General features: G+C 44.9%; 2 protein-coding genes across 3 annotated transcripts in view; one reads left to right on the forward strand and one right to left on the reverse strand.

The window, feature by feature from the left end:
- Positions 1 to 13,867, reverse strand: LOC101135809 (BTB/POZ domain-containing protein KCTD9-like). The gene is given in 6 exon segments (XM_055350952.2): positions 1 to 421; positions 571 to 1,269; positions 11,486 to 11,571; positions 12,734 to 12,904; positions 13,259 to 13,419; positions 13,643 to 13,867. Coding segments are annotated over 6 exon segments (1,683 nt in total). The 3' UTR covers positions 1 to 80.
- ZBTB5 (zinc finger and BTB domain containing 5) overlaps positions 13,241 to 25,592 on the forward strand; it is a 27,389-nt gene continuing 15,037 nt past the window's right edge. Inside the window, exon 1 of one of the 2 annotated variants that reach the window (XM_004048039.5) lies at positions 13,241 to 13,489. The gene's annotated coding sequence lies outside the window, so the exon portion shown is untranslated. Of the gene's footprint in view, positions 14,780 to 25,592 lie in introns of both variants that reach the window. The other variant, XM_019033699.4, reaches the window with a different exon arrangement.

A 25,592-nucleotide genomic window follows, 5' to 3' on the forward strand; every position in this document is an offset into this window, starting at 1 on the left:
GACAACTGAGTGGGTGGAGAAAGAAAAGTGATAAGGAAAACATTTTCATCTTGCACATCTTCATTCAGCCCCTAAAATTCTCATCTGACACTTTGTGTCATGTGTAGTGGTGTCAGCATCTCTTCAAATATAGCTCCCCTCACGTTGGACCCTCTCAGGTTGGCTTCTTGAAGATCACACCCAGACAGATCACAATTCTCTAAATCAGTTCCTGTCAGAGTTGCTCCTCTGAGGTTACAGTTCTTCAACTTTGCATTCTCTAAGGTAGCCACTCTCAGGTTAATTCCTGTCATCTGACTTCCTTCCATATCCACACCTTTCAGATTAGCACCTTCTAAATTGGCTTTAAGACCAGAAGGATCCTCAAAATTACACAGTTTCAGAGATGCTCCTTCTGCATTAGAACAGAGCATTTGACTCCCTGGAGATTTGCACAGTCAAGCACTGATCCAGAGAGATCAGCTCATTCAAGATTTGCACAGCAAAGATTTGCATGTGCAAGATTGCAGCAGTTTAAATTGGTGATTTTGAAGTTAATGTATCGAAGATCCAAATGAGAAAGATCAGCACCACTGAAGTTCAAACCCTGGCATCACATTTCTGACTTGGTTGGAGTTGCTAGCAAACATCAGACAAATTCCTTTCGGGATATTGGTAAATGATCCTCTGGTAGTTGAGAATTCTTTATTGCCACTTTTAGGTGTTCAATCAATGAGTCAGTACCAAAAAATCTTGCTTCTTCTAACACACCCAATAAATCAATGCCATCATTTACAATGAGCTGTCCATGACACAAGTAGTTCAAAATGGGTTCAAAGTACTCAGGACTTTGGTCAATTAAGAAAGCTCCTCTATGATCTTGCTTATTTCCCCAGACACCTTTGTCCTTAGACATGTGGGCCAGCATAATGTCAGGTTCTTTATTCACTAAAGTGCTCCAGGTAGTTGTAAAGTACTGCCCTCCAACATTTAATGTTAGCCAGTCTGTGTGGAATCCTAGCAATCCTTCAGGAGGCTTAGAATCTGTCTGAGGATCAATAAATGGCTCTCCCTCACACACAAATAAAACATCATCATCCCTGATCAAAACAGTATCATCATTCAGTCCACCTTTCCCATTATACACACTGGTGGCTTTTATGCCGAATTTACTGCTGGCCACAGACAGCAAATCAGATAAAGTTCCATATGCAGCAACCACCTTTCCGTTCTTGGGGCTGCCATTCAGGAACAGGGTCACCCACCTCACTGCGCTGCCCCCGCGGGTTCCTGAGTGAGCCGCCACCCTCCCACCTGGTCCTCTTCTCACCTTTTTCTCCTCCCACCCTTCCCCTCCCTCCACCCACTCTGATTCACCTCACTTTGCCAAATTCCTGCCCTTGGGGACACACCACACATGCACTCTGTCCCACACGAGGGTTCGGCTGGTCCTTCTTCCCACCCCTAAAAAGGATTCTTAATACACAGTCAAATTTATCGCTGAACAATTTTCAGATGTTTTAAAATCCTCATGCTGTCTTCTAACATTGTACAAGACATTTCAAAAGATATAAGAATTAAAATATACGATCCTTGGCTTCAGGAACTAACTTCCTAGGAAGAACACAGAAAATGGAAAAAGCATACTATAGGGTGGATACTGCTGAGTCTCTAGAATTGCCCTTTTAGGTTCTGTCAGGTTTTTTTGTTTTTGTTTCTTTGGAGGCAGGGTCTCACTCTGTCACCCAGGCTGGAGTGCAATGGTGCGATCTCAGCTCACTGCAACCTCCGTCTCCCGGGTTCAAGCGATTCTCCTGCCTCAGCCTCCTGAGTAGCTGGGATTACAGGCACCTGCCACCACGCTTGGCTAATTTTTTTGTATTTTTAGTAGAGATGAGGTTTCACCATGTTGGCCAGGCTGGTCTTGAACTCCTGACCTCAAGTGATCTGCCTGCCTTGGCCTCCCAAAGTGCTGGGATTACAGGTGTGAGCCACCGCACCCGGCCTGGTTCTGTCAGTTTTGTTGGCTTCACATATTGCTGTGGTTTGAATGTCCCCTCCAAAATTCATGTTGAAATGTAATTGCCATTGTGATAGTATTAAGAGGTGGGGCCTTTAATAAGTGACTAGGAGTGGGGCATGGTGGTTCACACCTGTAATCCTAGCACTTTGGGAGGCTGAGGTGAAAGAATTGCTCAGGAATTCGAGACCAGCCTGGGCAACATAGTGAGACCTTGTCTCTACCAAAAAATAAACAAGGCTGGGTGCAGTGGCTCACGCCTGTAATCTTGGCACTTTGGGAGGCTGAGGCGGTTGGATCACCTGAGGTTGGGAGTTCCAGACCAGCCTGGCCAACATGGTGAAAACCCTGTCTCTACTAAAAATACAAAAAAAATAGCTGGGCGTGGTGGCAGGTGCCTGTATCCCAGCTACTTGGGAGGCTGAGGCAGGAGAATCGCTTGAACATGGGGGCAGAGGTTGCAGTGAGCTGAAATTGTGCCACTTCACTCCAGCCTGGGCAAAAGAGCAAGACTCCGTCTCAATATAAACAAACAAACAAACAAAATTAGCTGGGTGTGATGGCATTCACCTGTGCTCCCAACTACATGGGAAGCTGGGGTGGGAGGAATGCTTGAGTTGGTGAGGCTGAGGCTGCAGTGAGCTGAGATCTTGCTACTGCACTCCAGGATGGGCAACAGAGTAAGACTCTCTCTCTCACACACACACATACATGCGCGTGCACACACACACACGAAGTAATTAGGTCATAAGGGCTCTGCCTTCATGAATTAATTAATGCCATTATCATGGGAGTGGGTTAGTTATCAGAGTAGTGGTTTTCTGATTTTAAAAAAGACTAGTTCAGCCCAATTTCTCTCTCCCTTTGTCTCATACACTGGCTTGCCTTTTCAGGCTGGAATCACCAGATTCCAATGCCATGCTCTTTGATTTCCTGGACTCCAGAACCATGAGCCAACTAATTCCCTGTCTTTATGAGTTACCCAGTGATATGGTTTGGCTCTGTGTCCTTACCCAAATCTCATGTTGAATTGTAATCCCCAGTGTTGGAGGTGGGGCCTGGTGGGAGGTGATTGGATCATGGTGGTGGTTTCTGATGGTTTAGCACCATTCCCCTAGTGCTATCTCATGATAGAGCTCCCATGAGATCTGGTTGTTTGAAAGTGTATAGCACCTCCCCCTTCAGTTTCTTCTTCTTGCACCCACCATGTAAGATATGCCTGCTTTCCCTTCACCATCCGCAATGATTGTAAGTTTTCTGAGGCCTCCCCAGCCATGCTTCCTGTAGAGCCTATGGAACTGTGAGCCAATTAAATTTCTTTTATTTATAAATTACCCAAGTTTCAGGTATTTCTTTATACCAGTGTGAGAATGGGCTAATACACCCAGCCTGTGCTGGTGATCTGTTATAGCAACAGATAATGGGCTAAGATGTGTTTTGAAGCTTTGTTACTAGAAACATGTTCATTCAGGGGAATTATCTCTTCTTGATTAATTCACCCTTTTATCATTAGAATTGTCTTTCTTAATCTCTTGCAGTATAACTTATCCTAAAATCCACTTTACCAAATATTAATATAGTCACTCCGGTTTTCTTATGATTGTCGTTTATATGATATATCTTTTTCCATATTTTTTACTCTCAACCTATTTATGTCTTTATATTTAAAACAGGTTTTCTATGCACTGCATATAGTTGGGTCTTATTTTTTTATTCAGTCTAACAATCACTGCCTTTTAATTGAAGCTTTTAGAGCATTTACATTTAGTGTAATTATCAACATGGTTGGGTTTAAATCTACCATTCAGTTACTGTTTTCTATTTGTCCCATTCCTTTTTTATTCCTTTTTCCTGCATTCTTTTGGATTATTAGAATTTTTTTAGTATTTATTTTATTTCCACTATTGGTTATTAGATATACCTCTTTAGTGTTTTCAGTGGTTGATCTAGAGAAGGGGGTGGCAAATATGACTGTCTTAGTCAGCTTGGGTTGCTATAACAAAATACCACAGAGCGAGTGACTTAAACAACAGACCTTTATTTTTCACAGTTCTTGAGGCTGTAATGTCCAAGATCAAGGTGCCAGCAGATTCAGTTCCTGGTGAGGGCCCCCTTTCTGCCTTGTAGACAGCCACCTTCTTGCTGTATCCTCACATGACAGAGAGAGAAGCTCTAGTGTCTCTTTCTCTTATTTACTTATTTTATTTTATTTTTTTTTGAGGCAGAGTCTTGCTCTGTTGCCCAGGCTGGAGTGCAGTGGCACTATCTCAGCTCACTGCAACCTCCACATCCCGGGTTCAAGTGATTCTCTTGCCTCAGCCTCCTGAGTAGCTGGGATTACAGGTGTGCACCACCACACCTGGCTAATTTTTGGGTTTTTAGCAGAGACGGGGTTTCACAATGTTGGTCAGGCTGGTCTTAAACTCCTGACCTCATGATCTGCCCGCCTCAGCCTCCCAAAGTGCTGGGATTACAGGTGTGAGGCACCACTCCATCTTCCTCTTCTTTTACAGCTACCAATCCCATCCTGGGTGCTCTACCCTCAAGATCTCATTTAAAGCTAATTACCTCCCAAAGGTCCCACCTCCTAATACCATCACATTGGGGGTTAGGGCTGCAACACATCAATCCAGGTGGAGGAGACACAAACATTCAGTTTGTAACAATGTCCCAATGGCTAAATTTGGCCTATTTTTATATAATCCTTGGGCTAAGAATGTTTATACATTTCTTAAGAGTTGCAAAAACAAAACAAAACAAAAACAAAAGGAGGAAGAAAAATATGTGATGAATATGCAACAGAGACCACTTGCAGTTTGCAAAGCCCAAAATATTTACTGTCTGTCCCTTTATAGAAAATATTTGCTGACCCCTGCTCTAGGGTTTATAACATGCATCTTTGGCCAGGCATGGTGGCTCATGCCTGCAATCCCAGCACTTTGGGAGGCCGAGGTGGGTGGATCATCTGAGGTCAGGAGTTTGAGACCAGCCTGACCAACGTGGTGAAACCCCATCTCTACTAAAAATACAAAATTAGCTGGGCATGGTGGCCCACGCCTGTAATCCCAGCTACTAGGGAGGCTGAGGCAGGAGAATCGCTTGAACCTGGGAGGCGGAGGTTGCAGTGAGCCGAGATTGAGCCATTGCACTCCAGCCTGGGCAACAAGAGTGAAACTCCATCTCAAAAAAAAAAAAAAAAAGAAAGAAATGCATCTTTAAAATATCCGTGTACATAGAGATAATATTACAGCGTTTCACATACAATGTAAAAGCCTTCCTTTTTTTTTTTTTTTTTTTTTTTTTGAGACGGAGTCTCGCCCTGTTGCCCAGACTGGGGTGCAGTGGCACAATCTCGGCTCACCACGGCCTCTGCCTCCCAGGTTCAAGTGATTCTCTTGCCTCAGCCTCCTGAGTAGCTGGGACTACAGGTGCCTGCCACCACTCCTGGCTAATTTTTTTGTATTTTTAGTAGAGACGGGGTTTCGCCACATTCGCCAGGCTGGTCTTGAACTCCTGACCTTGTGATCCGCCCACCTCAGCCTCCCAAAGGACTGGGATTACAGGCGTGAGTCACCGTGCCCGGCCAAAAGCCTTTCTTTTAAAGAAATTGAAAAACAAACAAAATCTTATTTTTATTATTCAGCTTTAGTCAGAATTTGAATGTTTCCCATCTCTGTGTGATTTTTCAGAATTGTTCTTTGCCTGGTCTTTTAGAGTTTCATCTTACTCATACACAGTTTGGTAATCAATAACAGACTGTGGAAGGCTCCTAGGAAGAATTTCTGGAAGGCTTTTTATGCCTAGGTGCCTCTTCTCCAGTAATTTACCCTGCAAATTCCTGCTGACTCACTCTCTTGGAATTCCAATCTCTCTCCTCAAATCAGTGGGGGACTACCACGCTCTGTTTGAACTCTCCCTCCTGTTTTGTTGTCCAGAAAGTGTCTCCGGGAAGAAAACTGGAACAATTGTAAGGCTCCCTTGCTTTTGTTCCCCCCTCTCTCAGGAATCACTTGTTTTGTGCTGCCTATTGTCCAATGTCTAAAAACATTATTTCACCTTTTTTTTTTTTTTCTAGTTTTCTAGGTGTTTACTCACGGAGGACAAGTACGGGAGCAGTTAGTTACTCTGTTATAGCAAAAGTGAAAGTCTCCTCATTCTTTTTTTTTTTTTTCTTTCCTCAATTTTTTTTTTTCTTTTTGAGACAGGATCTCACTTTGTCGCCCAGGCTGGAGTGCAGTGGCATGATCATGGCTCACTGCACCCTTGATGTCCCAGGCTTAAGTGATCCTTGCACCCCAGGCTCCCAAGTAGCTTGGACTACAGGGGCACGCCACCAAACCTGGCTAATTTCTGTATTTTTTGCAGAGATGGGGCCTCCCTATGTTGCCCAGGGTGGTCTTGAACACTTGGACTCCAGTGATCCTTCTGCCTTGGCCTCCAAAAGTGCTGGAATTACAGGCGTGAGCCACTGCGCCCAGCCTCCCTCAATATTTTAACGACTTCATAGATTCAATTGTATGGATGTACTCTAATTTATTTAGTTAGTCCTCACTGATGAATTGTTTGTTTTGGATTGTTTTTTAATACAAATAATGCTGCAATAAATAACTGTGCATATGTGATTTTATACTTGTGTATATGTGTGGGATAAAATTCTAAAAGTGTGATCTCACTGAGTATGAGGTTATTTGTAGATGAATTTTTACCCACTTAAGATTCAATGATTGGAGCCCTACAGATTAACTGAAAAAAGACAGATTGACAGAAGAAAAGACAAGTTTATTCATGTATGTGGAAGTGTACAGAAAAAGTGACGCTCCCTACAGTTAGAGTTAAGGATTTATGTATCATCTTAATAAGGAGAGACAGGACCTTCAAGGAAGAGAGTTCGGACTTCAAGGGAAAGCAAATGGTGAGAAACTAGTGAGAAACAAGTGAGAGCAAAGAAGTGGAAGGTACAGACAATTCTGATAACCTTTTGTTTATGTAATTTCTCATCCAGGTGCAAATGAGCTATCTCCTTTCTGGTTGTAAACCACCTGGAAAGGGGATTTGTGATGGTTGTATTTTCAGGAAGCTTTGGATAAATCAAGGAGAAGCTTAGATAAGATTTTTTCTTTATGGCTGCTGTTTGTTAGATGTTTTCAGCTTAAAATAATCTCCATAGCACATCAGTAGTTCTGAGTGGATTCCATTAGTAGATACTGCCAAATTGACTTCTGTAGAATCTGTACCAATTTCTACTCCCACTAGCTATGAATAAGAATGGCTGCTTATACCTAAACCCTTGCAAACATGACGTGTTATAAAATATTTTGATTTTTTTCTGATCCAGATAGTTGAATAATGATATCTCATTGTATTATATTTAGTATTTCTTTTGTATGAGGTAGATTGAGAATCTTTTCATGTTTATCAGCCATTTTCTTTTTTCTTTTTCTTTTTTTTTTTTTAAGACGGAGTCTTGCTCTGTCACCCAGGCTGGTGTGCAGTGGCGCCATCTGGGCTCACCACAACCTCTGCCTCTGGGGTTCAAGCAATTCTCCTGCCTCAGCCTCCTGAGTAGCTGGGATTACAGGCGCGTGCCACCACGCCTGGCTGATTTTTCCATTTTTAGTCAAGACGGGGTTTCACCATGTGTGTCAGGCTGGTCTCGAACTCCTGACCTCATGATCCGCCAGCCTCGGCCTCCTAAAGTGCTGGGATTACAGGCGTGAGCCATTTTTATGTCTTGTTCTATGAATTCTCTATTTGTGTCCTTTGCTTATTTTTACAGTTGGTTGTTGGTCTTACTGAGATACAGGAACTCTTTATATGTTAAGGAACCTAGCCTTTTAAATCTATGTTATGGCCGGGCACATTGGCTCATGCCTGTGATCCTAGCACTTTGGGAGGCTGAGGCAGGAGGACTGCTTGAGGCCAGGAATTTGAGACCATCCTGGGCAACACAGTGAGACCCCATCTCTACAAAAAATAAAAACTTGCCAGGCATGATGGCACATGCCTGTAATCCCAACTACTAGGGAGGCTGAGGCAGGAGGATTGCTTAAGCCCAGAAGGTTCAGACTGTAGTGAGTTGATCATGCCACCGTACTCCAGATTGGATGACAGAGTGAGACTCTGTCTCTAAAAAATTTTTTTAGAATCTATGTTATGTGTTGCAAATAGTTTTCTCTATTCTTTGTCTTTCAATTATGGAATTTTTTGCACAATAGAAAAATGTAAATTATTATTTAGCTTCATTTATCAGACTCACTCTCTACCTCTCAGGCTTTGTATTTTGTTTAAAAAGGTCTACTTTACTTCAAGATTATAAAATATATTGTTTGGCCAAGTGCAGTGGCTCATGCCTGTAATCCCAGCTCTTTGGGAGGCCAAGGTGGGCAGATCACCTGAGGTCAGGAGTTCAAGACTAGCCTGGTCAAAATAGCAAAACCCCATCTCTACGAAAAAATACAAAAATTATCCGGACACGGTGGTGTGAGCCTGTAGTTCCAGCTCCTTGGGAGGCTGAGGCAGGAAAATTCCTTGAACCTGGGAGGTGGAGGTTGCAGCGAGCTGAGATCGTGCCACTGCCCTAGCCTGGGCGACAGAGCAAGACTCTATCTTAAAAAAAAAAAAAAAAAAAAAAAAAAAAAAAAAATTCTTTCCAGGTTTTCTTCTTTTGCTATTATAGTTTGGTTTAAAAATATTATATTTGATTAAACTGATAATAAATTTGTTGTAAAAAGTCAGGTATTACCACTTGAAGGTAGTTGTCCATGTTCTCTGGCATTTTGAAGAATTGGACAAAACACACAAACAAAGCAAGGAAGTGAAAGCAGAAATTTATTTATTTATCTATTTATCGAGACGGAGTTTTGCTCTTGTTGCCCAACCTGTAGCACCATGGCGCGATCTCGGCTCACCGCAGCCTCCGCCTCCTGGGTTCAAGCGATTCTCCTGCCTCAGCCTCCCGAGTAGCTGGGATCACAGGCGTGTGCCACCATGCCTGGCTAATTTTTTTTTGTTTTGTTTTGAGACAGAGTCTCGCTCTGTCACCCAGGCTGGAGTGCAGTGGCTCGATCTCGGCTCACTGCAAGCTCCGCTTTCTGGGTTCACGCCATTCTCCTGCCTCAGCTTCCCAAGTAGGTGGGACTACAGGCGCCCGACACCATGCCTGGCTAATTTTTTTGTATTTTTAGTAGAGACGGGGTTTCACCGTGTTAGCCAGGATGACCTCGATCTCCTGACCTCGTGATCTGCCCGCCTCTGCCTCCCAAAGTGCTGGGATTACAGGCGTGAGCCACAGCGCCCAGCCGCAGAAATTTATTTTAAACAAAAGTACACGCCACAGGGTGGGAGCAGGGTTGAACAAGCCTCAAAAGCGTGGGATACAGAATTTTTTGGAGTTTAAATACCTCTAGAGGTTTCCCATTGGCCCTCTATCAGTCTGATTGGTTGCGGGAGGGGACCAGTCAGAATGAAGAGTAGGCCAGTAACCAGTCTGATTGGTTGCAGGAAGGGACCAATCAGCATGAAGAGTGGGCCCATGATCAGTCTGATTGTTTGCAGGAGAGGAGCTATCAGAGGCCTTGCCCTGCCCTGCCCCTGCCCCTGCCCCTGCCCTGCCTTTCTTTCTTTCTTTTTTTTTTTTTTTTTTTGAGACCAAGTCTCGCTCTTGTCGCCCAGGCTGGAGTGCAGTGGCGTGCGATCTCGGCTCACTGCAACCTCCGCCTCCCAGGTTGAAGCTATTCTCCTGCCTCAGCCTCCTGAGTAGCTGGGATTACAGGCGCCCACCACCTCGCCCGGCTAATTTTTGTCCTTTTAGTAGAGACGGGGTTTCACCATGTTGGCCAGGCTGGTCTCGAACTCCTGATCTCAGGGATCCGCCCGCCTCGGCCTCCCAAAGTGCTAGGATTACAGGCGTGAGCCACTGCGCCCGGCCGATATTTTCATTTTTCAACTGCCAGACAGAAAAAGGAGGGCTTGCAACTGCCACGGAGCAACTGCCACGCAGAAAAAGGCGTGGGTGAAAAGAGAGTGGCTTCTGATATCCAGTCAGCAGGAGTCGGCCTGAGGGTCCCCGCCTCCAGACCTTGTTATCCTGCCTCACAGGTAGATATCCAACTTATTTTTTCCATGACTGTCTTGCCTATTCTTTCAATATTATCTCCCCTTATGAATCTTAGAACTTATTTGTCTAATTTCAGGAAGTATCTAATTGATACATTTTTGGGGAAATGTATAGGTTACTTTAGGAATAATTTTGTCAGTGATTAGAAAATCTAAGCAACCTGAAATTCCAGGTTTTCCTAAATACTATTAAAGTAACAACACCTGTCTGTAAAAGTAAAAATTAAGGAGACCCGCTCTTTTTATTTTTTTGAAACGGAGTCTCTCTCTGTCACCCAGGCTGGAGTGAAGTGGCGCAATCTCGGCTCACTGCAACCTCCGCCTCCCGGGTTCAAGCGATTCTCCTGCCTCAGCCTCCTGAGAAGCTGGGATTACAGGCATGCGCCACCAAGCCCGGCTAATTGTTTGTATTTTTAGTAGAGACCGGGTTTCGCCATATTGTTCAGGCTGGTCTCGAACTCCTGACCTCTGGCAATCCACCGGCCTCGACCTCCCAAAATGCTGGAATTACAGGCGTGAGCCACCGCGCCCGGCCTAATGACACCCCCACTCTCCTTCCCTGAATGACATTATGAATATTTGATAGTAACCTTTCACACTCAGTCATACATTCACAAACTTTTACGTGTACCTCCGCATGTAGGTATGCATGTATGTATTTTTCTGAGACGGAGTCTTGCTCTGTCGCCCAGGCTGGAGTGCAATGGCGAGATCTCGGCTCACTGCAACCTCTTTCTCCCGAGTTCAAGCGATTCTCCTGCCTCAGCCTCCCGAGTAGCTGGGGTTACAGGCGCCCGCCACTATGCCCAGCTAATTTTTGTACTTTTTTAATATAGATGGGGTTTCGCCATGTTGGACAGGCTGGCCTCGAACTCCTGACCTCGTGATCCACTCTCCTCGGCCTCCGAAAGTGTTGGGATTACAGGCGTGAGCCACCGCGCCTGGCCGCAGGGTTTTATTACTTTCGTTTTGTATCTATAGGAGCCTTAGTCATGAAGGAGCCATGATACATATTTATCAAATTTTTGTAATCTTCTTTAGTTACACATTTAGGTTTGTTGTCCACTCACCCCCCCTCCCCCCGCCCCTTGTACTAACAAAGGTGTGGTAAACAGCCTTGGGTTTATTATTCCACATCTTTGTATTTCGGTAGCATATATTTCTAGAAAGGAATTACCATCTAGAAGGGAACAAATGCATATTTTAAATTTTGATAGATACTACGAAGTGAGCGTCAAACAGGGCATCAGTGACACTCCCGTCCACAATATAGCGGGTGTCCACTTCCACACACTCCTAAATTCTGAATATACAATTTTTAAAACTTTTGCCAGCCTGTAAATCTGAGGCAATCTAGGTCATGGCATTTACCGTTGAGAGACAGATACGCAAAAGAATCTCTCCTATTGCCTGGCTTACTGTCATCATTCCATATTTTCCTTATTTTACCGATCAATCTGGCAGTAAAATATGTGTGATGGCTATAGTGTCAGCGAATCTTAAGGAAAAGAATTAAACATCAGACTCCACCGAGCCCTTAAAGAAATCCACGCAAACAGGTTGCTTTTTGAAATCAACACTTCCGACCAGTAACTGAAGGGATGGAATCTGCTGTAGGGGTATTCGGTGTGTTCCATTCTTAAAGCGGGGAGTTCCTTTTTTTCCCCCCCAGACGAAATCTCACTCTGTTGCCTAGGCTGGAGTGCAGCAGCACGATCTCGGCTCACTGCAACCTCCGCCTCCCGGGTTCAAGCGATTCTCCTGCCTCAGCCTCCCGAGTAGTTATTACAGGCGCCCGCCACCACGCCCGGCTAATTTTTGTATTTTTAGTAGAGACAGGGTTTCACCATGTTGGCCAGGCTGGTCTCGAACTCTTGATCTCGGGCGATCTGCCCGCCTCAGCCTTCCCAATTGCTGCGATTATAGGCGTGAGCCATCGCGCCCGGCTGGGAATTCCATTTTTATGGGAGCTCCTCCAAGACCCTTACCCCCACCCCCAGAAGAACCCAGCTGAGATCGCGGGCCTGCCTTTGTCTCCAGAGCCACGCAGCGCTCCCAGACACGCTGCGCCGGAGAAGGCAGCTTTCTTCTGCCGTCCTCACCCTAGGAAAGGGGCTTTCTTCCCTAGCCCCAGTGTCCGATGCTCAGGGATCGGGTTCTCCCTCCGAGGGTGCACCTGGAAACCCGAGCGTCGCCCCAGGGCTCGCTTTTTTCAGACCGCGTCCCATACAAGTCCGCGACCCTTCCACGTTTGGGACATGAGTGGGAGAGCTTAGCGCTTCTTATTTTTGGGGGGTGGGGGTGTGCAGGTGATTATAAATCTGGACATGCAGACTACAGGCTTATTTGACCTGCAGCCGAGTGCGGGGCCAAGCGCCGGGCTCCTGGGGCGCCACCGTTTCCAGACGCGCAGCCACCCGGACTGGACGAGGGGAGGGGTCCGACCTAACTGCCATCCGATGGACAGCGTTTTTTATTCGCGGTTTTTACCCTGGACTTTGGCTTAGTTAAACCTAAAGAGCTTCTTGGAATCTTATCTTTCCCAACGTCTATGAAGTGGGAACTCAATCTCCAACCCTCTACGTGTGTGTGTGTGTGTGTTCAGCGAAGGGAATTCACCCCGGAGAAGAGCCCTGGGTCACTAAAGGGCCGAGCACCACGAGGGTGGAAAAATCCTTCAGGACCAGCCAATGGCGGTACGGCCTGCCCTGAGGGCCCGCCTCTCCGGCGCCCTCAGACCTCACGCAGTCGTTGTTGTGATTGGCGGATTTAGGCGGAAAGCCCGCTAGCCTAAACCACAGAGGGTTTTGATTGGTTGCAGCGAACAGCTGCATTTCTGTAGTCCAAACCTGGAGCAGTTTAGTGATAAATCCCACCCTAAAAGGCATTTGATAACCGTTTTACGTATTGTAAGGCAAAGGGTGATTGGTCAGGGAGCTCACGGATTCGGTCGGTAGTAAACACAACCAGACTCCAGGGACCGTGGATTGGTCAGTTTTTCCGGGGGCTAAGTAAATTCCTCCAGGTTCCGCGCGCCGGTTGGCTGCACTCCTACCCCGGCCCCGCCCTTCCCATTGCTGATTGGTTGCAGCCCAACTGGGGGAGGAGGAATGGGGCGGAGTAGGCGCTCTTGCATTACGTCACTTCCGTTTATCCTCGGGCGCCGCCGCCGTGTTCTCAGAGTGCCGCGGCGAACTGGCTGGAGGAGCTAGGGGACTAGAGGCGGGGTGGGAGGGGGGCGGGTGGAAGGGGGAGGAAGTCCTGTAACGGAGACACTGGTCTGGACGTTCCCACCTCCTCTGACACTGCCGAGTCCGATCGGAGAGGGGTCACCGCCTCCTTCAGCGAGGAAGAGGGGGGCGGAGCCCGACTCAGGTGAGGAGACCCCGTCAGCGAGTATCGTGATGGCGGGCGCGCTCACGTAGGGAAGGTTCAGCACCAGGGGCGCGCCAAGGCGTCGGGGAGCGCGCAGACGTGTACTGGTGCCCCCGGACTACCCTGGCTGTCTTTCGGAGGGAGCATTGTTACCGTTGGAGCCAAGGGGCCAGGCGGGTTCTTCTGCGCAGGCGTCCCCGGTGTCCCGACGCCAGGCTGTCTGCGGGGTGGGGCGGGGGCTGGTACCCCTGCGGATCCCCGGCTGGCGACGTAGGTTCTCGAATGGGGTGAGAAAGGCCTCAGGCCCAGCGGCCTGGCGGGATGAAGAGAGGATCTGCTGCCCTGCGGGATGTGGTCGGACGGCTCCCTTGCCCCCATCCTGGGTCTTGAGCGACGAGGTTTCATTTCACCAGAGCAAGGCCATAGGCAGACTGCCGTCGGGAGCCAGCGGCCGACCCTGGAGGGGTGGAGCCAGTGTTTCGGAATGCCCCAACTTGTTGTGAGAGGACTGAAGTGTTTAATAGGCATTTATTGAATGCCCACTACTGCCAGGCTTCGTGCGAGGAGCTGTGGGGGATGCGGTGGTAAGACACTGCCGTCCCATCTTCTCCTGTTTGGAGGACAGATTTGTATGTAAATAATAAAAGGCAGTGAATTAAGGGGAGTTGAAGGTTAGTTTTTTCCTTTCATAATGGTCATTTTTTTTTAAGTCAGTCAGCATTCTGGCATAGTGAAGGATATTGTGGAAACTAATTTTCTGAACAGAAGGCAAATCCTAAATAATTTGGAGGAAAAATTTTAGGTGAAAGCACAGTAAAGTTGATTACTAAGTAGTATCTTCTGACTCTAGTTAACTTGAATTAATAGAAGAAACTCTTCACCTTGAAAAATTGAAGCAAAAATATTCCAAAACATGTTCTCACATTTTTCACTTGTATTAAGTAGAAGACATTACGGGCTTTTCTTTAGAGGTTGAAGAGAATGCTGTGCCTTAGTCATTAAGTCATTGGTAATTTGTTGTCCTAGTATGGGCTGTTGTGCTTAGATGTAAAAGGCTGGGCAGAACGTGCTTTTCATTTGCCTAAACTCTTGTGATTTCTGTGGGGACGGTGGTTGGCAGTAAGCTAATAGTTCAGAGGGAAAAGACCAGATGGGAAGAAGACAAGGAATTTTAGAGAAAAGCCCCTAAGCCAAAGGAAACCGTTCACTCTTCCTTTTAACCCTCCTGGAAATCTCATCAAATTTGGGAAGATTGACCTGGCCACCACAGCCAGCTTGGTGACCTTTCAGGTAAGACTACTTGGGTGGGGACCTGTTCTGGGCCCTTGGGTTTTGCTGAATAAACAGACTCTTTTTTTTGAAGAGTCCTGAAGTCAACTCGTTTACTAGAGATTTGCCCCTTTTCCCTAAAAGTTGTGTCAAAACATAACTTTTAGTTAGCTGAGGATGCTGGCAAGCTGGATTTTGGTTAATTGATATGTCTCTAGCAGAATTCTGAAAATGGTAAGATTTGGAGGAAAGGCATCTTACAAACTTAGGAGCGAACGCTCTCAAAAGAGACTCACAAGACTGTCCCCAAAGTGGAAGTAATAAAAAATCACTGGGATATCAAATAGTCCTTAAAGAACTCAGCATGAATTATATCGAATTGGAGACTTTAAAATATCTTGTGTTCAGTGAAATTGACAAAACCTGGTGTAGTGCTGACAGAGAATCTTGAATCTGGCTCACATTCGTTTTGGAAATGGAAAAAAGAACCCAAGGTATTGATTCTATGTTAGCTTTCAACTTTTTTTTTTTAATATAAATTAATTTTAAATACTTTCCCCCTCTGTCAGTTTTAAGCGTGTGATTTTTCTTTTACTGTACGTAATATTTCTCAAATATGGATGTTGTCTAGTAGAGCCAGTTTTGTTTGTGTAGCAGGTGGGATGGAATGTAGCACTACACTATGCCTTTTGTCTAAGTATGAAGTGAACTTCTCATCTCCTAAAAGACCAGCTGTTGCTGAGTGAACTATTGCTCTTTGCATATGTTCTCATCATTTTCACTACTGAATAGTAGCTTTTAATTTCAAGATCCAGTTTTAGAGGTGCCTTTCATTTTATTAGTTATACATGTATTTCCTAAAAGCTTTGATTTATCTTGACATCCCAAACAGATTAGGTTACTCTGACAATTCGAAGGGTGAGGAGGGCAGAGAAGAATTTTATTGAGTGATGGAACAGCTCTCAGAGAAGAGGGCATGCAGGGGGTGGTCTCTTTCCCAGTGTGGCTGGTTCCGGAGCTTCTTAGGGACTCAGAATGGGGAGTGTGTGCTGATTGGTTTCTGATGCAAAAAGTTTAAAGGGAAGGCCGGGTGTGGTGGCTCACGCCTGTAATTACTGCAATTGGGGAGGCTGAGGCGGGCAGATTGCCTGAGCTCAGGAGTTCAAGACCAATCTGGCCAACATGGTGAAACCCTGTCTCTACTAAAAATACAAAAATTAACCCGGCATGGTGACGTGCGCCTGTAATCCCAGCTACTCAGGAGGCTGAGGCGGAAGAATCGCTTGAGCCTGGGAGGCAGAAGTTGCATTGAGCTGAGAGCGTGCCACTGCACACTTGGAGTTTTGGAGACAGAGTGAGACCCTGTCTCAAAAAAAAAAAAAAAAAAAAAAACGGTTAAAGCAAAGACACCACTCAAAGGTGGGCACGACAGTGTAGAAAACCAATTAGGAAAGGGGTAGATATATGTAAAATAGGTGAAGGGTGGGGATCAATCAGAGGAAAGCATGCCAAATAGGAACACAGGTTCTCAATCTGGTCCGTGGATTTGACTTGTAGCTTGGCTTTCAGGCTTTTAAACTGTCTTCGGCTTGGAGGTGGGGTTTCACTGGGGATGTGCCCCTGTCTGCCTAGGCATTTGTCTGTCTCCTGCCTCTATCATAGTAGTCATTGGCAGACAGTTTTCCTTCTTCCTTGAAGACAGGATACCATAAGTAAGCATTATGCCATAGCTTAATTGGCAGTTTTTTTCCTAGTGTTACATGAAATAGTGCATTTTATAATCACAGACATCTTAGATTTAATGAAATTTGGTAAAATTAATAGATTTTTAGCTCAGGTGGCACACACCTGTAGTCCCAACTACTTGGGAGTCTGAGGCAGGAGGATCACTTGAGTTCAAACCAGCCCAGGCAACATAGTAAAATCCTGGCTGCCTACCCCGCATAAAGAGACTTTTGTACCCAACTAAGTCCTTGTAATTGTAACCAATGAATTTTCCTAATTCATTTTCCTGCTCTGGAAAATGTTTGTTACTGAAAAGAAGCCTATCGAGCGTGATATTTTTCCTTATATAAATGGAAATTAACAAATAAAATTTTCATTTTACAAATTTTAAAGGATGATTAAGTGATAGGTCTACTTTTTGGAAATTATACTTGGTAATCTGTTACTTTGTATGGTAACAGGTTTACAAATGCCTTTATTCCTAATTTACTTTTTTTTTTGAGACAGGGTCTCACTCTGTCACCCAGGCTTGAGTGCAATGGCATAATCTGATCTCGGGTCACTGCAACCTCCGCCTCCTGGGTTCAAATGATTCTTGTATCTCAGCCTCCTGAGTAGCTGGGACTACAGCTCGTGCCACCATGCCCGACTAATTTTTGTACTTTTTGGTAGAGACAGGGTTTCGCCGTGTTGGCCAGGCTGGTCTTGAACTCCTGACCTCAGGTGATCCGCCTGCCTTGGCCTCCCAAAGTGCGTGATTACAGGCATGAGAGCCACTGCACCTGGCTGATTGCCATTTTCTTAAGTTTAAAATGTTTAGGGTGAGTTGCTCCCCTTTTTTTCTATGCATGATATTGTTGACATGGTATAATTAATTTTTCAGTACATCTTAGTCAATTATAATTTAAAATCCACTCAACCATCTTCCTCTAAAAATACAAGGCTTTCACCTTTATAGTCCTTATGGTTTAGTCTTTTTTGCGAAGAGGATTTGAGGAAGGAAGACCGGGAAAACAAAATCCAGTGTTTGGGCATTCGGTTGTGGGAGGAGCCCAGAAATGCTACAAAAATCTAAACACATTTAAGTTACTTACATTGTACTTATTTTGAATAGATGATCAAAAGCAACTCTGCAGGTCAAGTGGAGGTCACTTGCTGAGCATTATTGACTTGATAAATGATTGAGAAGTGAAGGCATATACTGCTTTGAAAGTAAACTAGGTGTAAGAAATGGATTAAGTCCATGTTCATCTTCTCTGTTGAAAAGGCACCATAATAATAGTGTCTCCAAAGCTTTGTCATAGTTTTCATCTTGATGAAAGTTTAGTTTTTTTTTTCTTTCTACTTTGTTCTGTTTTGCTTTTGAGATAGGGTCTTGCTCTGTCACCTGGGCTGGAGTGTAGTGGGATGGTCATAACTCACTGCAGCCCCAATCTCCTGGGCTCAAGCAACCCTCCCCCACCCAACCTCCCAAGTAGCTGGGACTACAGGCATGCACCACCACGCCCAGCTAATTTTTGTATTTTTTGTGGAGGTGGGGGTCTCCCTATGTTTTCCAGGCTGGTCTTAGACTCCTGGACTCAAGCATTTCTCCCACCTTGGCTTCCCAACATGTTGAGATTATAGGCGTGAGCCACCATGCCCAGCACCCAGCTAATTAAAAAAAATTTTTTTTGTAGAGAAAAGGTTTTGCTGTGTTAACCAAGCAGGTCTCAAATGAGCCTCCCGCTTCAGCCTCCCAAAGTACTGGGATTACAGGTGTGAGCCCCGCATCTGGCCTAATTTTTTGAGGGGGGGAGTGTTCACTCTTATTGCCCAGGCTGGATCCAGCGCAATGGCGCGATCTTGGCTCACTGCAACCTCCACCTCCCGGGTTCAAGCAATTCTCCTGCCTCAGCCCCCGAGTAGCTGGGATTACAGGCATGCACCACCATGCCCGGCTAATTTTTTATTTTTGGCAGAGACAGGGTTTCTCCATGTTGGTCAGGCTGGTTTCGAACTTCCGACCTCAGTTGATCCACCCGCCTCGGCCTCCCAAAGTGCTGGGATTACAGGCGTGAGCCACCATGCCTAGCTGGACTAATTTTTTTCATTAAGAAAGAAGTTTCTTGGCCAGGCCCAGCATTTTGGGAGGCTGAGGTAGGCATATCACAAGGTCAGTAGCTTGAGACTAGCCTGGCCAATATGATGAAACCCGGTCTTTACTAAAAATTAAAAAAAATGGCCTGGCGCAGTGGCTCACGCCTGTAATCCTAGCACTTTGGGAGGCCGAGACGGACGGATCATGAGGTCAGGAGATCGAGACCATCCTGACTAACAAGGTGAAACCCCGTCTCTACTAAAAATACAAAAAATTAGCCGGACATGGTGGCGGGCGCCCGTAGTCCCAGCTACTCGGGAGGCTAAGGCAGGAGAATGGCATGAACCTGGGAGGCAGAGCTTGCAGTGAGCCGAGATCACGCCACTGCACTCCAGCCTGGGCAACAGAGCAAGACTCATCTCAAAAAAAAAAAAAAAAATTAGCTGGGCATGGTGGTGCACGCCTGTAATCCCAGCTATTCGGGAGGCTGAGGCAGGAGGATTGCTTGAACTGGAGGTTGCAGTGAGCTGAGATTGTGCCACTGCACTCCAGCCTGGGTGACAGAGTGAGGCTCTGCCTGAAAAAAAAAAAAAAGTTTCTTGATTTGTCAGGGGTAAAAGACATGTTTAAAAGTTGTTTATGCTACACATCAGTTGGGATTGGAAAGAAAAGAAAACTTTTTTTTTTTTTTTTTTGAGATAGAGTTTTGCTCTTGTTGCCCAGACTGGAGTACAATGGTGCGATCTTGGCTCACTGCAACCTCTGCCTCCCAGGTTCAAGCAATTCTCCTGCCTCAGCCTCCCGAGTAGCTGGGATTACAGGCATGTGTCACCACGCCCCACCAATTTTTTGTATTTTTAGTAGAGACGGCTTTTCTCCATGTTGGTCAGGCTGGTCTCAAACTCCTGACCTCAGGTGATCCACCTGCCTCGGCCTCCCAAAGTGCTGGGAGTACAGGCTGAGAAGCAGGGGCTGGCATGCCCATGCCCTGTTTTACATTTTTTGTAAATCTCTTTAATATGTAGTTTAATAGAAGACAGCTGGATTCTATTAAATGCTTCTGCGTTCATTTTGCCGTGATACACTATTTTGATTAAAATATACCAAAAAACTCCAGCATCACACAAATATGTAGTTGGAAAGGGAGGATTATTTCAGTAGATTTTTCAGATAATTTTGGATATTCTTACTCTGATACTGTACCAAAACTCCACAAGTGGTATTTTCTTAAGTGATTAGTGTAATGTGGAATCTGAAATTATGTCAATGAACTTTTCATATTCTGTTGCATTAAAATACATTAGCTTATGTTTTGTACCTTGAATGAATTTTTATCCATACCTTGTTTTATAGCATTATTGTTACATGGCTACATGGTCATTTGGAAAATACTGATTTCAGAGTTATGCAGATCTTCCAAATGTTGACACATTTATTATACAATGTAAAAAAAAATCACATTTCATTAATATCACCAATGATCTGTCAGAAGAATTTGAGCATGTGGGAAGCTGTCAAGCTCACAGTGACAGATACAAGTTTTCCAAAATACTAATTTTCACCTGAATTCTCAAACTTTTTTATTGGCAATAAGTACTAAGTTATTTTATTTAAAATAACAGGCTTGTTTCATTCATTTTTTCATTCATTTTCAAGAAAATGGCAAATACTTCTAAATAACCATAGTTTGTCATTCGTTCTTTCAAGTAAAAATAGTGTCCCATGAGAAAAGCAGTTAGTTGAGCCACCTCAAAAACTGCACAAGTGCTTTTTCTTGAGGCAACTTGTATTTCAGAATGCAGGAGGAAAACTTCAGGTGTACTTCCCATTTTATCACACATATTGAAAACAGGTGCTCAAGAGTCGAGACTTAATAACAGATGTAGGGAAGGGGAGGCTGGGTCTCCATTGGAGTGAGCATTTGGTTAGTAGTAGCTGTGTTCAGCACAGATGTTTGGCATTTTGACCTGATTGTTCCTGCTGCCTAGCTTAATTTCGTCCCAGTTCAATCTTGTGTATCCAGCCTTCCCATCAATTCCATGATCAAACTAATAGCCTTTCAGTAAATTACTTTTATGTTTAGGATCAATTTTTGTTGCTGCAACCAATGACTCTGGCTGATGTGCTGCTTAAACTTAAGAAAAAAACCCTAAAATACTTTTTAAGAAAGTAATCTCAAAAGTGATGATAGCCTTTAGTTCAAAAGTATGTGCCTCATGGTTAACCTTTCTGATGACTTGTAATTATTAACATCAGTTATGAGCAGTCACTATCCAATACCTACCTTTCTAGCCATACTATTTTCCAGCCAAATCGAATACATTGCTTTACCCACCTCAACCCCTTCTCCACCTTTACCTCTGTCTAGGGGTTTGTCCAAATCCAACCACAACCTAGCTCTGTTGTCAACGCTACCATGAAGCTAGAAATAACCTTTGCCTTCTCCAAACCGTTGAGAGGTTCTTTCACCTCTTATGTGGCACTTAGTGCCTTCTACTTTGTAATATCGTTATTCATGTATATCTTATTTCCACTAAACACCTGTGACAGTTAGTACTGTCCCATACAAATCTATGCTCCACAGCGCTTAACCTTGAACAAGTAAGCACTTTAAAACATTAGATGATGCTGGCATGGTGGCTCACACTTGTAATCTCAGCACTTTGGGAGGCCAAGGTAGGAGGAATACCTGAGCCCAGGAGTTCGAGACCAGCCAGAGCAACATAGTGAGACCCGTCTCTACAAAGAATAAAAAATTAGCTGGGCATGGTGACGTGCCTGTAGTACCAGTATTTGGGAGGCTGTGGTGGGAGAGTCACTTGAGCTAGGGAAGTGGAGGCTACAGTGAGCTGTGATTGCACCACCACACTCCAGCCTGGGTGGCAAAGCAAGACTCTGTCTCAAAAACAAAACAAAACAAAAAACATATTACATGAATGAACTTGTATACAAAAAATACACAAGTACCTTTATGGGCTGTTGAGGTCCCTTGAGCTGTATACTACCTAGCTCCAAGCTGCTGGGCCTCTTTTCCCCCTTAGTGGGTCAGCTGTCTCTTTCTGCAGCTATCAACTTAACTTCATTTAAGCAGCCACTCCTTGCTCTCATTCTGGAGTTGCTGCTTCAGTTAGTTAGGGAACTAGAAAAACTTGAATTTTGTTTCGAACAAAAGACTGTGTGAGGGCATGAGGGACTTTCCTATGAGAAAATCTTTCATCCATAGTCTTTGATCTTTATTTTGGATATTCTGAGACTTTTTCTTCTGGTTTTTGGCTGATTTTAGAGATAGTTGTGATTCTCAGAAAAGTGATTTTTGGGTAATACATTATACTTCATCCGTATATAGCAAAAGTTGATTCAGCAAATAATTTACTGAGTATTTTATGTCAGGTACTTTGAGAGAGAGAAAATACAGTTCCTGCCCTCAATAAGCTGTTTTAGTAGAAAAAGCATTTGAGCTTGTACTAGGAACCTAAGTAGGGCACTAATACCTTTTCTTATTCAAACTGAGTTATAGAGCTCTAGGTCAATTCATCCCTAGGGATTTTGGCCTGGAAAACAAGGTGGCAATGTGGGGAGAATTGGAGAGTTAGGTGAGATGGTCAGGGCTTCCAGCTCGCCTTCCTCAGTCATGCTCATCTTTAGTCACTAGTGGAATTTTCCTGTTTTATAGAACTAATCTGTTCAGTTTCTGAGCCAACCCTGACAGAGCAGAACCAGAGATATTATGACATTAGTCATGCTGACAGGTCTGGTTTCTTGGGGTTAACCCAGGCATCATTGTGCCCACCTAGTTCCAGCCTTCCCCTACTCCCACTTTGCTGGTCAAATTAGAACAATGGATGGATGTTCCAGTACTCCGCTCTGTCTGACTTGGAGCCCTGTCAAAATTCCTAGCCTGGGCCAGGTGGGTGGGTGGTTCACGGCTGTAATCCCAGCACTTTGGGAGGCTGAGGCAGGTGGATTGCTTGAGCCCAGGAGTTTGAAACCAGCCTGGGCAACATGGCAAAACCCCCTATCTACAAAAAATACAAAAATTAGCCAGGCATGGTGACACGCACCTGTAGTCCCAGCTACCCAGGAGGCTGAGGTGGGAGGATCACCTTGAGCCTGGGAGGTCAAGGCTGCAGTGAACCGTGATCAGGCCACTGTACTCCAGCCTGAGTGAGAGAGTGAGATCCTGTCTCAAGAAAAAAAAAAAATCCTAGCCTGCACTTCCGGAGCCTGTGGTAGGAGGATTGCTTGAGCCCTGGAGTTCAAAAGCAGCCTGGGCATATTGAGACCCCACCTGTATTTAAAAAAAAAAAAAATCCTAGCCTACTTGAGTGGGTCCTTGCTTTGTTCTGCTCTCTGACATTTGTTTTCATCTATATCGTCTCTACAAGTGGAGGAAATGTTCTGTCTAGTTATTTTTCTGCTGATGAAATGGGAGAGTTCTCTGAACCCCCCTCGCAGGACGCGTGACAATGATGTGGCTCATCTGTTTGGCTGCCACCACTGCTAAAACCCTTTACAGGAGGAGGAGCACAGAGACAGGCAGGGGCAGGAGCTGGGGCAAGCTCTTTTAGGCTCTGGCCCCATGGTGGCATCTAGGGGTGGGTGCCTGCAGCTTCCGAAGCCCCATTGGGCATGCTGCAGTGCTCTTTTAGCTTGCCATATGCAGATGGGTTAAGTGTTAACCAGCTCAGTACCTTCTTGGTATTTGGGTTCTTGTCCAGCATCCAGGAAGAATCGGGTCACACATGGACTTGAAGGATGGTGTATTTGGGATTTTATTGGATGATGGAGGTGGCTCTCAGTGGGATGGATGGGGAGCTGGAAAGGGGATGAAGTGGGAAGATGATCTTCCCCTGGAGTTCGACTGTCCTGTGGCCGATCTCTCTGACCATCCCCAGCTGAATGGCTCTTGACATTCAGATGCTCCTTCTCTTCTCTCCTTGGCCACGCTGCTCTTATGCTCCTCTGCACATTCTGTTTGCTCATCTGCCTGTGGAACCTGGGGTTTGGGGTTTATATGTGTACAGGATAGCATGGTATGGCAGGCCAAAAGGCAACATTTGGGTGCAAAAACAGGAATGCCTGTTCCCATTTAGGGCCACAGGTTTCCAGGCTTGAGGGTGGGGCCTTAGCTGGGGTACTGCCTTCTTCTACCCAGCATTTCCCTGTCTCGTGTCCATATCACTAGGGTTTTTGTTTTTGCTCAGCCCACACAGAAGTAGGATCTGCTAGGGTTTTATCTAGATTGGGCTACTGAATGTTAAGGATTCCTTAGAATGTTAATTTGCTTTCTGCAGGTGACAACTGTGTGGATCCTGCCTGGCAGGCAAGCAGCAAATTACTTGATATGGTAGTAGATGATGTTTGAGTATGGGTGCGGTTTTTGTTATGAATGAAGTATATTATTGAGAAGCATGTGGGTATATCAGTATATAAATTAAATAGTTTAAAATGTGCTGGCTTGTTCTCCGAAGACAGAAAGGAACTTTATTAGCCTAAGTAAAGCATTATTAGAAAAGTAAATCTATTGAGAAAAGTCATCTTTTGATTATTCATGTTAATGTAATGGACAGTAATGAGAGTGTATTTTCTTAATTATATTTAGTTTTGAAATTCCTAAATATTTGTTCCTGCAGATAACAAATACTGAACTTTACACTTGCTTTGGGTTAGACACAGTTATACATCAGTAGATTGCTTGCCACACTCTCCTCCAGCTATGTTGACTCATATTGTCACATTTTGGAGCCTTTTAAAGAGACCTGAAGCATTTTTCCTTGGTTAGAAGGCTTCAGACAGGCAGCTTTGGGTAAAACTCTTATTTACTCAGCCTGAGCTCTGTTAAGGCTTTTAGACTGGCCCTCTGACTTTGCTAGAATTACTTGAGAGTTCTGAGTAAGAATGATCTTGATTCATGATTCCCTTCCATCAGAGCAGATAATAGCAAATTTTATATCCCCCAAACGAACTGAATTTTTAAAATATTCCCTCTAGATCCAAAAAAGTTCTAAAGGTTTTGAGATAGCTGTATTATATAGGTTTTCCTGGGAGATGTAATTTGAACTTCATGTTTGACTGTGTGGCAGAGATCCAACACAAACCAGGTTAAGGTAAAAGGGGAGTTCACTGGCTCATGAAACAAGTCCTAGGGTGGTGCCAACTTTAGTCATGCCTGGATTCCAGAGTCTTGATACCTTCTGGACACTGTTTTTGGTATCACTTTCTTCTGTATTGGATTCATTCTCAAACAGGCAAAAATGGTCACTCTCAGTGCTGGATTTATAACTCCCTCACAGTTTGTAATCTGGGTGGAGATAGTCTCTTTCTTGATATACCAGCAAAAGCCCACAGGCAGACTCCATTGGCAGAACTTGGGTCACATACCCATGTCTGAAACAATCACTGTAATCAAGGAGAGTGGGTACCAAGTTGACTGGGTCTCCCTGGATCCTCCGTCTCCTGGTGAACTCAGGTGTTTGGGGCAGTTCGATCTGTACTACATGGACTCATGGACTAAGAATGGGTGAGAAGTGATTTTCTCCAGTGACATAGAGGGACCCCCTCTCCCCGAAAAGGTGGAGATAGTATTTGAATGTTGATTTGTGGGGAAATGGTAAAAAGTTTCACACCGTTACAGTTACTTAGTGCTGTGTAACAGATCTGAAAACTTCATGGTGCTCACACCTGTAATCCCAACACTTTGGAAGGCTGAGGCGGAAGGATCCCTTGAGCACAGGAGTTCAAGACCAGCCTGGCCATCATAGGGAACCCTGTCTCTACAAAAAAAAAAGCTGCGTGTGGTGGTCTGTGCCTGTAATCCCAGCTAACGGAGGCTGAGGTGGGAGGATTGCTTAAGCTCAGGAGTTCAAGGCTGTAGTGAGCTATAGCTGTGCCAGCACTCCAGCCTGGATGACAGAGCAAGACCCTGTCACTATTTAAAGAGAGAGAGAGACAGACAGACAGACATGTGGCGTCTTAGAATCCAATGATGGAATAGAGATTTCTTGTTCACCTAATGGTTATGGGACAGGG

This window comes from Gorilla gorilla, chromosome 13 (assembly GCF_029281585.2).
Source record: "Gorilla gorilla gorilla isolate KB3781 chromosome 13, NHGRI_mGorGor1-v2.1_pri, whole genome shotgun sequence".
NCBI classification, from domain to species: domain Eukaryota; kingdom Metazoa; phylum Chordata; class Mammalia; order Primates; family Hominidae; genus Gorilla; species Gorilla gorilla.